Source organism: Erithacus rubecula (assembly GCF_903797595.1).
Source record: "Erithacus rubecula genome assembly, chromosome: 20".
Lineage (NCBI taxonomy): Eukaryota > Metazoa > Chordata > Aves > Passeriformes > Muscicapidae > Erithacus > Erithacus rubecula.
Genome location: NC_136672.1, coordinates 6,516,907 through 6,531,128, shown reverse-complemented (window position 1 = coordinate 6,531,128; position 14,222 = coordinate 6,516,907). Strand labels below are relative to the sequence as shown.

At 38.8% G+C, this 14,222-nt stretch overlaps 1 protein-coding gene across 2 annotated transcripts in view; it reads left to right on the top strand.

The window, feature by feature from the left end:
• CA10 (carbonic anhydrase 10) overlaps positions 1-14,222 on the top strand; it is a 165,996-nt gene that overhangs the window by 122,933 nt on the left and 28,841 nt on the right. For both annotated transcript variants that reach the window (XM_079323761.1, XM_079323762.1), the window contains exon 5: positions 6,279-6,464. In XM_079323761.1, coding sequence (XP_079179887.1) covers positions 6,279-6,464 — 186 coding nt within the window. The remainder of the gene's footprint in view (positions 1-6,278; positions 6,465-14,222) is intronic.

The window sequence follows — 14,222 nt, the reverse complement described above, 5'->3', positions numbered from 1 at the left end:
TGAGAAGATGAAAAGATTATGTTAATCTTTACACTTCTCCCTTACATTTTACATTTTTCACACGGGCCTTTTTTAATCAAATATTGGTGATGGTGACTGTTGTTCTTCAAAGCCCTGCAATTAGATTGCAGCTCCCTCCCAGTAAGTGGTGGTTTCTTATCTTTATTTCCCTTCTCTCCACATCTTTTTTTTTTTTTTTTTCATAAACACAACATAAGGTCTATTGAATTCTTGCCAGAAAAGCCACTCTAGATGTTTTATCTGATGACCAAGAAACCTGCAGAGCCTGAATCCCCCAAACCCTTCTTGAGCCATGGAACAGATCCCACAGTCCTGTCCCACAGTGAATCCAGCACTCCTGGATTAAAGATTGCAGCTGTGCCATAGAAACCAGATGAGTTTTCCTTTTCCTTGCAGGCTGTGGCAATCCCTGTGGGATGCAGGTAAAGGCTGTGTGGGATGGGTGGACGCTGCTCTCTGCTGGCAGCATCCAAAGCATGCAGGAAACAGGGAATTTCCCCTAAAATTACTTTCAAAAGCAAAGCGTTTCCACAATTTCTTTACCTAATGTTGCATACAGTGATTAAGCATAAAGCAGGAGAAAAGTATTAGATAAAATTATTCTTCAAATGTACAAATATTTGTTGAAAGCACCTAGATAAAACTGTGTGTTCTGTAGAAAATATTTGCTTAAATACAATTTTGTAAGTTGATTTTTGTACATGTATCTCCATACACACAGAAAATACCTCAGGATCGGGGTAAAGACCTCAAAAGTTTGGAAATTTGATAGAACAGCTGTCTCCTATTTGAAAATGGCAATCTCCTCTTTAAGAGAAGACTTCAAAACACTTCTTCTTTAAAGAGCTGTTAAATAACTTAGAATAACAACTCTATGAAACCATTTTGTTTCCCAGCTTGGGCCCCCTCTAGCAGCAGCCAAAGGAATCAACACCATAAAACTACTAAAACTAACTGGATACCATAAGCACAGTATTAAGAGAATGAATGTTTTCATGTAGTAGAAATAAATGATAAATAAATAATTTTGGTGCAGAGAGCAAAATAGGTTGCTCTGGCAGGTTACTTTTGAAATTCTGGTTTGGTGCAGTGCTTCCTCACTGCCCCTAAATTCAGATTTCAGACCACAGACCTGAAGTCTGTGTAAACTCTGCTTTCAAACCCTGAAGCAGCCTCTGCTTTGCACAAGGGAGGTGAGAGTATTTGCTACAGTCCAGTCAATTTAAATCAGGGAGGACAAAACTTTATATCACAGGATATAGATACTGTGAACAACCACCAAAATCACCCCATTAAAAGGAACTTGCTTGTGGGATTCAGAACAATTCAGTTTCTGATCACTGCACATAGAAACTTAGGTTCAGATGAGTGAAATTTTCCATAGGACAATTCCTCCTAACACTCAGGAGGAAAATTAAACAACCTGGCAAAGATATATCCCAGTGAGACAAATAAACAATTATACACTTATTTTTGCATGTTTTCACCTTGAGATCCATGATGGGAAATGCTGTGACTAATTTAATATTAGTGGCAATGCTTTAATGTTTCATGGAGCACCTGTCCCTCCGTGGAGCTGCTCAGGGAGAGGAGTTGAACAGAAATCCAGTGGCTCATCACAGGTTCCTTGGGTCCCCAATGCCAAGGGGGAATTGCTGATGGGCAGAAACCAAAGATAATGGCAAAGTGGTTCAGGTGCTGCTCACAAAGGAGGAAAGTTCATGATTCCCATCCCTCCCAGAGCCTGCAGAGCTGCTTTCCTACCCTGAGGGGACTCCAGGAGGAAAGGATGGAAAAGCAAGGTAGCAGATGATCAAAAACTGGTTATTGCAGCCCATAAAACCAGGGCACCATAACCCCTTCAAAACACAACTCAAACCTTGGTGATTTGTTTCCCTCAAGGCACTAGGCCTTCTGTGGACTGTACCTATTTTCATCCTAAAGAAAAGAACATCTTACAGTGCAGATAAGATCCAAGGGCAGCAGAGCAGGCAGCCACACACAATTGATTTTCCTGCTCCCTTACATTCAGCACTGCTCCAATGGCAGGTACTCATACAAGTTTTAAAACTCTCTTGGAACTAATCTTCAGCCCACTTTTAACTTAAATAAATCCAAAATGTACTATTCCACTCTTTGTAAAGGAAGCAGATGTAGCTGGAGATGTGGAATTGAGAGACAAAGCATCCATCCCCTTCCCTCCTGCATTCTCTGCTCCCTTTCCTAGCATGGCTGCACCCTCAAACAGGTTTCCTCTTCCCCTCCTTGGGGTTTTGAAGGCTATTCCAACAGGCTGTAATGTAAAGATGCAGGCCACAAAGGAAGTTCTGAAAAGTATTTTGTTCAGGACTATTAGTGGAAGAAAAGATGAAGGGAAGAAGATACACAGTTAGCTGGGACAAAACAAAAATGTTTCCACAGATGTTGGGTTAAAGAATATCACAGAAGCACCAAAAAAAAAAAAAGTTTCTGGGCTGGTTTTATGTGGCTTTTTTGGTTTGGTTTAGGGATTTTGCTGTTTTCTTAAAATTATTGTGATTTTTTTTCCAAATGGCCATAAAGTCTGTAGCTTTTCAAGATAAACGTGCAGCAAAGAGATGGTGTTTCTTGGGTGTGTATTTTTACTGACTTTGCTTGTGTTCCACCTTTGAAAGAGCAGAATTGGGACTTTTTTTTGTGGTCACAGGGCCAAGTTAAAGAGAGCTAGCACAGGATATCCAGATTTTACTGAGAAATGAAGTGTGGACTATAACAGCAGCCCATGCCTGTGTGGATGTCTTGCATTAAGATAAAGAGAGAGCAAAATGCTGCTGGAGAATTATGTGCACAAAGCTCTGTGAAGCAAGAATTAAAAGTAATGAGATTAAATAGAAAATAACTACATCAGGAATATGTTAATAAATTAATTAAAGCCTACCAAAGTTGAAGTGTTCCATAATTGAGATTGAAGCCCATGAGAGTGCTCTCTTCTACTTGGGGATTTTGCCATGTGTAATATTACCTGTTTGGAAATGTTTGGAAATCTGTGAGGAAAATGAGGTCAACTGAGACTGTGGCCTGATCATTAACTTGGATTATTTTGGACTTCTCTGTTTTCTCAGAGCAGCTTTATGGATTATTTAATATGTTTTTTCTGCTGCAGTCTCATTTCTAGCACATAAGAAAAATGTGAATATTGATCTTTCTTAAAAAGAGGAGGTCATGATTTAGTGCTTATTTCTTCCCCAGGTTTGTTTGCTGAGTTTTCAGCTTTGTGTAACTTTCAAGTCAAATATGCAGAGACAAGGCAGAGCAAAAAGGAGCACAAAGACCACCATGCTGAAGAACCTGAGATCTCTCTGACAAATTAAGGAATAGTTATATAGATTTTAACAGGTCTTTTAAATGAGCCTTTTCAACTACCCTGTAACATTTTTTCCAGTCCACAGATAAAAAAAATAAATGCTGTGCTTTCTGGAGTAGCAGAGACTGTTGACTGTACCAGGAAAAGGAAACATTTTTCACATAAGGTGCCCATTGTCCATACTGTTTACTTTGTAGGGTAATGTACAAAATGCAGAAAATACTTTCTTGTTAACTTCTACACCTGCAACCTTTTGTAAAGCCACATGCAAGTTTTCTATCCCTGAAACCAACTTGGTTTGCTGTTCTGAAAAGAGTCACCATCACTTTAAAGGCTCAATACTATAAACATGGAGAATCCTTTTATCAGTAGTGAACAAGATCAGAACCTCATTTTCCTGCAGCAGCAGTTAAAATTGCACATAAGGAAAAGAAAATGCATTATTTGCTCTGCAAAAGGCATTTGTGGGCACTGAGCTTGAAACAGAGGGTGAACTGTAAATGGTTATACTTGAAATGTGCACCTATAAAGGTGATGAGATTTTGGGGTTGTGTATAAACCAGACAATATCCTGAACTGCAAGAAAGAAATTCACAGTGTTATGATGGTTCTTTCCCATAATCAAGCACAGCCAATTGTAGAGCCTGGACAAGTCACAGAGTCTCCTCACAAAAAAAAAAAAAAAAACAAAAAAACAAAAAAAAAACCAAATTGCTCAATATTTCAGCTTTTCATTCAGCTGTAATCTCAGTACATGGAAAATATAAAAATATAAGACCCTATTTCAGAAACAGGCATGTCCTGAAGGTGCAGTTTGGTGCTGGATCTCATTTGGTGTCTGCAGCTCCTCTTTGGGAACACACAACAGTAAAATCAGTGCTTCCCTTAAACCTAATAGGACACATAAAAGGACAAGGCCTTGTATTTTCATATTGAAGATCTTGGACTTTGCCCTGCCTGGTGCCCAGTCTGTGCCCATGCAGGAGAGTTTAAGTCTCACTCCAGGTGCTCACACCTCCCCTCAGGTCAGAAATGAGACACCTCAGGTGTTTCACTGCTTTGCTGGTATTCCCCATTGCAGCTATGCAGGGAAATTCTGATTCCAAAAAGTCAATACCATGTCATAATGAGCTCTCCATTTTTATGAGGGGGGAAATAAGAAAGACAAATGTTACTCCTGTTCATGGATTTGCCTCTTATCATTTCCCCTCTCTGCTCTGTGGAGATTAATTTGATTCACATTAGGGGTTATTTAGGTCAGTTTTACTTTGAGAGAGAAAATAATGGTAACCTCATTTGAAATTTATGCCAATTTAAGTAGGAAAATGGATTCAGAATATTTTGCATAGCTGCTGAATTTAACTGAGGGTTCAGTGAAGCATGAGCTTCCAAATGTGAATAAGAGGCTTTAACCATTTTCCCTTGTTTGTTTTTTAAACTGCATTTGTTACTTATGATTAGCAATTTTGTGTCATTTATATGCAGTGTACTGAAACCCAGTTCAATAAACTGACCTTCTTCCACTTATTAGCTAAACTTGGTATTTAATTATTATGCATGCAAAGTCAAGTAGACATTTATAAATAAAATCATTGTGGTTTATTTGCAGCAAACAGGAATATCTGTCTTTATGACTGTTCATAAGAAATTTATTACTGCTTATTTTAAATTGGAATAAAGCACCCAAAAAAAGTAGAACATCTGTATCAAAGTGTAAAGAACCACAACAATCAAAAGCTGTTTAATCTCCTCCATTCAATTCTAGTGCACAGTCTGTTCAGTGTAACTTTTTACAACGTACTGTGCAAGAAAACAGGTCATTTAAACTCAGTAATTAGTATTATAGATAAAATGACACTGCAGCAATGTTAATTATCATGGTACTGATGTAGTATAGGATATAATACATAATAGTCATGTCTTTCATTTTAAATTGAAGTGCAACAAAGCATATTGTTGCTACTTCATAAATTAAATGAATGTTATTCAAGTGTACATTTGTATCCATGCAGAATGTTTTAAAATAAATCATAATCCTACTTTAATTCAAACTGGTATATTTGACTTTCTAATGGCATAAAGAACTTCCTGATCTAGAAACTTCTTCTAAGACAGTGGAAATCATGACAGAATTAAATTCCATATGAAAAATGTCCACAATCATTTTCTTTTTCCATTACGGCAGCTGTAAATCAGTTTGCAACTAAAGCACAGCATTCAGCCTTTTTAAAAATAAAGATGAATCTCAAGGAGCTATTTGATGTGTAGTAGGAACTAGACATATATAATCAAATTGGAATTCATTCTGTACTTCTCTGGCTAAAAGATCTGGCAATTGTACACATAAAATATTTATAAAAAAACAAAGAGTCTTGCGTGGGAAGACAGTGAAAGTTTTTACCTGCAGTTCCAGGAGGCACAGTGTTCCCTATTAATGAAAAATTGCATGCCTGCTTTTTGAAGCACCTTTAGTTTTGGGTAACTTTGTTATAAATATTAAAAGAAAGAGGAAAAAATTAGATTTCAGATTTGTTTAAGTGTGCTTTAATAATTTATATCAGCTGAAATGTTCCTATTTCCAGTGCAGACATTTTGAGATGAAGCCATTATCCAGACCCAGCATGAAAAGTAAAAACCTACTCACTTAGAAGTGCAACAGTCTATTCACCACATCAGCCCGAGGCTAAAATGTGTACATAGGGTTTTAGCAACATATTTGAATACACAGTGTAAGGTTCAAAGCAGAAATTAAGTGTGACCTGAGGTTGGTTGTTTCATCTCACAAGATGTGTCGCCGTATTTGCGCAAAGGCGCGGAAAGAGCAAAATCTTCGAATAACGGTTTGTAAGATTTGCAGATTCTTTTGGGAAAAAAAAAAAAAATTTGTTTTAATTTGTCCCCTGCATTTTGTTAGGTCAGTGGGACGATGTACAACACGGGGAGACACGTGTCCCTGCGTCTGGACAAGGAGCACCTGGTGAACATCTCCGGGGGCCCCATGACCTACAGCCACCGGCTGGAGGAAATCCGGCTGCACTTCGGCAGCGAGGACAGCCAGGGCTCAGAGCACCTGCTCAACGGCCAGGCCTTCTCTGGGGAGGTATGTCACTCTGGGAGCCACCACCTCTCCTTTCTGCCTGCAGCTGTTTGCAAGTTATCTGTAAAACTGTCCTGTAGCCCTTCTGAAAATCAGGGAATTGGTTTTTTCTTCTTTTTTTAAGCAAGCGCTGCAGATTTTGTGACTCGTGTCTACAAATGGCACTGCTGTGATTGTTTGCATGTAGGGACACCCTCTATCCTCATCTGTGCTGCTTGCAAAGTAATTTGGTCTCTTTGGATGGGGCCTTTATGTCTCTTGTAAAGGCAAGTATGAGATTAACTACAAAGTAATGCTGGAAGTGCTTCAAGCTCCCACAGAAGTGCTGCTTTTGCTTCTCATTGGTGTGCAGCACTTTACACTGAGTACCATTCTGCCTTTGATTCATGCAGAAACAAGCTGATGCTTCATTCTGGAGATGGTTCCACAGAATTCTGCTCAAGAAATGAAGTTAACTGCACACGTAGTCCTTGCCAGCATACTCATGTTGTATGTTAAAAACATGTCCATAACATGTTTTTCCTGTCCCAGGAAAGACCATAATTTCTTGCTCCTGATACCTATTCCAGAATGGCCAATTATTCTTGCTGGATAAATATTCTAGTGGCTTAGATGGAGCAGTTTTTCAAAGTTTGCAGACTTTCTGGAAGAAGCAAAGTGGGATCTTTCAGTTTTCTTTATATAGGGATATTTTCACATAAAAGAGATGCACGAGGTTTGCAGTGCCCCATCCTCCTCCAGCTTGGGCCATGGCTGTGAACTGTGCAGCATCCAACTCCACAACTCAAAATAATGCTTCACAATAAATCTGTGTTACTGTAGGGATTGTTTTTAAAGCCACTCTGTTACCATTCTTTCAGAATACCATAAAAGAGAAGCTTTTTCATTGTGAAGCACTTATTTTCTCAGAGATGAGTAATCAAATTAACATCTGTACTATGCATCACAGACTGATGGTGAGTCAGTAAATGTGGGGCATTTTCTTTGGCACTGAGCAACAGCAGTTATTTAAGAGTAAGAAATTAATTGTAGTATTGTCACATGATGATGTCATAATTGATGGTAATCATTGGGTTTTTTTTATAAGCTACATATAGCCTGTGGCAGCTTTTTTGAGAAATTAGTAATGTCTTACACAACTGATTTTGGTTGCCTTTGTTAAATTCTATAAGTGAACTCATCATATATTGCTCCTTTAAGTGCTGGAAGTAAAGGATACTCTAGTAAACAAGGTCTTTGCTTTGCTGTTCAGGCACCCAAGAGCAATATTCAAACAAAAAAAGGTTGACTGAACATGAAAGCAAAAATCTGTTGAATCATACCATGGCACTTGTGATGTATCACCACCATTTCAGATGCTTTTAAAAGAGTTTTTAAGTTTTTAATTCATCAGTCCTAGACTATAAGAATGTAAAAATGTAGAGCATTGTTTGGCAATACTTTTTGTTATTAGCTAGGCTCTTCTAGTTTTGAAAGTTGAAGTTCTGAAGTACTATTAATATTTGGTGTTTCCTAACAGACAATATTTCAACATTTCTTCATAAAAGCAGAAAACTGATCTAAGTGGAAAGTGCTGTCAGTCAGGCACAGCTGGATGTGCAATGTGTGCAGGTTTCATCTTGTCTGAATCCTCCTGCAGTGAACAGAAAGAGCTCAGCACCTTCAGAGGATTAATCAGTCCTGATAGCCAGAGCTGGGTCTGTTAGGACAGGACAAATCTGTGGAGATGCATTTCCCTTGACAACAGAGCACAGACAAACAGCAGGCAGAGGAGCTGAGATTCAAGGACTCCCTTTCAGATACTGAGATGAATTCTGTCCTTTGAGGATGTGTTGTTCAAGGTTTCAAAAGCTGTTTTGGGCAGGTGGACAGCAAGGTCAAGAATTAATTACTAATTTGAGCCTACACCTGCACAGTTAAGTCTTACTTGTAGAACACTCTGTTCCAAAGTACAAGCCCAGATGCAAATCAGTGGTGCTGAATGACTGCAGATTTCCAGGAAGAGCAGCAGATAATGGAGTTCTTTGAGTGTCCATCCACTCATGCAGGTGCTGCCTGTATGAATGAGTGATCTTCCACCTGGTGTCAGCACTGGGGGTGTAAATCTACATCCCCCAGCAATGAGAGGAAAGCTGCAAACAAGCCAGCTGACTCCCTGGGAAAGTGTCTTTGTGGTGTCACGGGTGCTTTCAAGGCTTGCTGCTAATTACTATTCACTGCTGCCTTGGATAGTGCTGTCAGTGGAGATGGGATAAAGAAGAATAACTGCCTAGGTTCATTAGTCTAATTTCACTGGTGCAGGTAAGAATAGCAATGAATATTTGCTGGCTTGGGCTTTAGAAACCAAGGAAAAATCATTGCAGGGCTGCACTGTGTGACTGCTAATTGCAGACTGAGCTGCCAGGGCTTCCCTATTACTGCTGGTGGACAAACCCTCTGTGGGCTTTACAGAAACCTCTGTTTCACTGGGGAGACAATTCCCAAGTTAGGATGATCATTCCAGTGGATCACAATCAGAATTATTCCTGCTGCTCCTTTCCTCCATTCCCATCCTCATTTTCACTGAGGTTTCCAAGTTGTGTTAGAGTCAGGGCACTGCAGAGACAGGGGAGGGGCAGAGGACAGGCAGCACCTCTCCCTCCCAGCACTGCCAGGCTTAGATGGGCTCAGGCCTAAATTCAGTCCAAGTCCAAACAAAGCAGAAGCCTTTAAACAGCCCCAATCCACCTTCAACCAGCTGCAGTATTCTTTACACCTCTGGAAATCCTACCTGATGTCCACTCCTAGGAAGTCATTTATTTTAGGGACCTTTATTGCCTAGTTCTGCAGATGGAACTCAGAGCAAGCTGGAGAGCACTGGAGTGGTACCATGGTATAAAAACCAGCCTAGAAATAGCAAATTGCTTCAGAATGTGCAGTGGGCTGAATGATAGTGAGAGGCTTATAATTTCCAGGCTTTAGCTTATAGCTAGGTGTTAAAGGCTGTCAGGAGAGATCTCTACAATAATCTGGTTGCCTTTTAGCCCCCAATTATCACTTCAGTATACAGAATATTTGAACTAATGTTTCAATAGCTTGAGTTTAAGGGCTTTAAAACTGTGTATCAGATTATCAATATGTTTGGCACTGGTAACATGGAAAGGCAGGCAGGCTTTGGAATGCTTAAATAGATAAATGGAGTATTTACTTGTCCCTATGATACAGACTTGAGTGAGTTTAATTCCCTATTCTTTGCAGGAGCATCCTACTACATCCTAGCTATTAAAAGAAAATCCTGGCTTAGGCAAAGTCTGCAACTAAGACACCAATCATTTGTGTCTGCTGCCTAATGCCTCTATGCAAAACAGGTTTTAATGCTTCAGAGTCTATGTCATTTAATGAAAAGCCCATTTTTCCATTCAAACAGCAGAATTGGCCTGGGTGCTGTATCTCAGGCATGTCTGCCTTGTTAAAATAAAAAGGTAACAACTTCCAAAAGGTTCATGGTAAAAATGGGACTCTTTACCACGTGACAAAGTCATAAAAAACTTTTATGGTCTTTTTTTTTTTTTTTTCTAAGTAGAAAAATGAAAAATGTGCTGGCAGGAGACCTCCAATCACTTGGTGGCTGTGCATTGTGGCAGCCTTATCAGTGCCAAGGCAGAAAGTCAAGGAGCTTAATTAATTGGGGTTATGCAGTTTTCACAAACTCAGTGTCTGGAGACTTTCAAACAAGAGACCATAGTCCACAACACATGAAAAAAATATATTTCTTCTTTGCCCACCCTTCCAAAAAGCCATGGGTCAATTATGAACACATGATTATTTCATTTGCTACAGAAGAATTAAAATGAAAGTGAGAACATAATCAGAATAAATGGACACATGTTGCTGTACATACAGTTTGGAACTGAGATGTACTTTTACTGCTGCTACAAGCTGCTGAGAAACCAACACAAAAATACAAGAAAATGAAATAAAAGGGAGAAGTGGGAAGTCCTGAAACACCATCTCCTCTTGCTACTGCCATTTCTTTAACTGCAGCATATTCTGTGTGAGTGGGGAACTTCCAGTGATAGTAAAGGATTATTTATCAGGGAGCTCAGTGCTGTAAATCCAGCTTGGGATATATTTAGAAGCAGGACTGTCAGATAGACAGCCTGTGAGAACCAGGGAGAGTTTAATCCAGAATCAGAGTAGTGCAGCAGAATTAGAGTACTCTGAAGTGTTAAATCAAACAAACAGTGGCTTGAGACCTTCTGGACACCCCAGCCCTGCCTGTGAGGTTCCAAACAGCCTCCCCAAAACACCTCATGGTGTCATTTATAGAGGAAAAGCTGGAAATCAGATTGTACTAGCACATCATCCTTCCTCAGGGGGGAGGATTAACTCAGGTGGTGATGCCATTGAGGAGGAGGGACAGGAATCTCCTGCATCTTCCTACCCCCATTCCTCCAGGTGCTCACAGAGCCAGCAGGTAACACACCTGAACTTACCTTACTACACCAGGGAGCCCCTGAACTGCTGCAAACAGCTCAAAGAAGGAAATTCAAAATTCTCATTTTTTCAGTATTACATTTTGGAGCCTCTCTTGGAAGTGGAACAGGTCATTTTTAAGAATATCAACCAGAAGATAAGTTTACTGTATTGTATTAAAATGCTTCTTAATGTTGAAAAATCAGCCTGTGGAAAAAATACCAGCTGAGGGGACATGTGTCTAATGGAAGGGGGCTTAGTAAAATCTCTGTAACCTTCAGATTAATGTGGAACCTCAAAGGAGAAAGTCAATGGGTAACAAATTAAATTGCTGTAGGAACAGAATATAAATTGGGGAGAGGTGGTGGCATTGTCATCAATAAAGTGTAGGGAGATTGCTCACATGAGTAATTCCAAATCACTGGCACAGGAATATGTGCTTCAGTTGTCAGAATGCACCTCTGTCCTCACTACAGATTACAGATGGCTTCACCCAAAATTTCATACAATATCAACAAAAAGCAGGGTTTAAGTCCAAAGAGACACTTACCCACAGAATATTCTGTGTTGAAGGAACCCACAGGGATCATCAAGTCCAGCTCTTGAGGGAATGGCCTGTGCAGGGTTATTGTGTTTTTCTAAACCAAATTCAATTTTATGTTTCAAGTTAAAAGGGCTTTTACTGCTTGTTAATATAACAAAATGCAGCTGGAGTTTCTTACCAAGAAAGCCTCTCCTTCTGAACTGCTCTGTTGGAGCCCACAAGAAAGATTACTGTCCAGGAAAAGGGAACTGAAATTTTTGTGGTGTATTTTACATCAAAAGGCAGTAAACTTCCTGCACTAAGTGCTAAAAATTCATCTTAATCCTTACTGACCTTCAAAAGCAGTTTAATCTTTAACTTTGTTGGAGTCGTTGACTTTTAACTTATGTTCCTGTAATTTTTTGGATAGAGAGTGATTTCAGCCATGGGTAATATACACTAGTTAAACAAAATATCCCAAACCTCAATAGCCAGGAGAAATTCTAAAATCAATTGAAGGTGTAGCAACTATAAATCATTAATCATAAATATATAAATAGAAAAGTACACAGTGAGTATAACTCATTTTTATAGGAATGGCCACATTGCCAGGCAGCACCAGGGTACTCCCACAGTCACAGGCTTACATTTAGTGCCACTGTAGCCACACTCCCATTTTTAAAGGAAAATTAGATTCTAGAAATACACCATTTTATCCCTCCCTTAGGAAAAACCCTTAATTACACAAATCAAATTATATGATGACCAAACTTCATAACAGCAATAAAGAATTTTACTTCCTTATAATCAACTTCTCCTATCATAAATAGTATTCCTGTTGTTTTTTCAACTTTCCAAAAAAATGATTAGCAGTAGAAATACAAATAAGGCTTTTGATTTATTTTTTTTTTCAAGGGAAGAAGGTACAGTGCATGCTACAGACCTAAGTGTGCATTTTATGATAGTTCAGGCAAAACAGGAAAAGTCAGATGATTTTATTTGTAGCAAGTTGTAAAAGGGTTTTTCTCTTGGTGGATAAATCCCAGAAATTCAGTTATTGGACCTGATGCAGCTGTAGCTCTTCATGGATAGAAGCTAAGAAAAAGATACAGGGGCAGAATTACATATTTATGTCTTTCAGCAGAAAGACTGACAATAACATATAATTGAAAGGAACAGTCATTTAATTTTATAATCCCAATCATTAGAAACCATCTGGAGATTGAATGATGTTCAGAACAAGTGTTTAACCCCTTCTAAAATATGAGACTGAATTTCAGGTACCCAAGTAGGATTTTGGTCTTTGCTTTAGGCTTTTATTTTCTCAGACTACTGAGGTATTTTCATGGTCACTGGAGGTGAAAATTTACAGTTCACATCAAATGAAGAACCTTTTCTTTCAGTACATCATTATTGTGATTATTTAGTCATGCTAAAATTGCACAAAGTCTTTCTGGAATAACTGAATACATTAATTTCAGACAACAAAACAATACAAAACCCACCTGATTTCTGTAGATCATTACCTGGTTTCTAGAATGGATCTTTAAATATTTGAAAATTTTGTGTGTGGTATTTAAGGGAGTTTCCCCTCCAGCACTGAATGCCAGGCTGTTGAATTTGGGTACCAGCTGCTTCTACATTGGCATTCTCTTTGTCATTCCCACTGGCATGCAGCAGGACATTCTCTCCCAAATCAGTTCTAGCAAGAACCAGAAATGTTTCTCTCTGTGCTCACTGAAGCCTGAGAGCATCACATTCCCTGGGTTTGTTTTACTAAAGCAGATTATTGCTCCTGGATTCCACAGAGCAAATTCCAGGTGCTTGATATAAGGAGCTCCATTTCTGGGGGCCAGCATGTTTTTCTTCCTGTCTCTTCCTTTCTGAGGATTTTGGAATACAAGTCCTACAGATATTGTCTGTTTACACTGAATTTCAAGAAACCCTACAAGCAGATTTTTAGAGGGGTTTTATTTCATTATCCACAAGTACATGGGCATTTCTTGCCAGAAAACTTTCCTTTATGGCAAAGTACTTTTTTTTCTGACTCTTATGAACTCACCATCCATTAGTAGAATTGCAGGGGCTGTCCAAATTCCAAGCCTTATGACAATGTCAACCCTTTAATGCAGCATGTGACACAGCAAAACATCTGCATGGAATAATAAATATTGAATTTCTTCGTTACCAAGTGAAGCAGATTCCTTTAGTAATAAATATATTTTTGCACATGTTTACTTTTTGGTTACCAACTGTTCTCTTTTTTGGAGGCAGGGAGAAGTGGAAGAGAGTGTCAATGTACTGAGAGCACAGTCTGTCACTGACTGTAATCTAAATCCCTCTGGTGCCTCAATTTTAAAATCCAGCCTCATAAAGCAATAAGGTGGAGTTTTTCTGCTTAGAGTAGCAGCTGTAGGATTTGCTTTTTTAAACCACTGGGACATGAAAACATTCAGTACTCTAAACCTCCAGTGTCATTTTTGAAGTATTCACTTTGCCTCATTCCAAACTATTGTCATTTGCTTGGGGTGACTTCACTTCCTACAGGATAAATCTTCTTTAATTAAAAAGCAATTTACCTCTGCAGGAAAAAAATCTATTTGTATTTCAAAGTGGGTTTTGTTTTATGTCACTTGATAGTCAGTTTCCCATTATACTTTTTGCAAATTTTAAATTTTTCCCCAAATTTAATGTAACATTCCAAAGAAAAGAACAATCCTGCTATCAACCTGTACAAAAGCTCTTGCTATGGGCAACCACAAAAGAAAATAAAAAGCAATGAT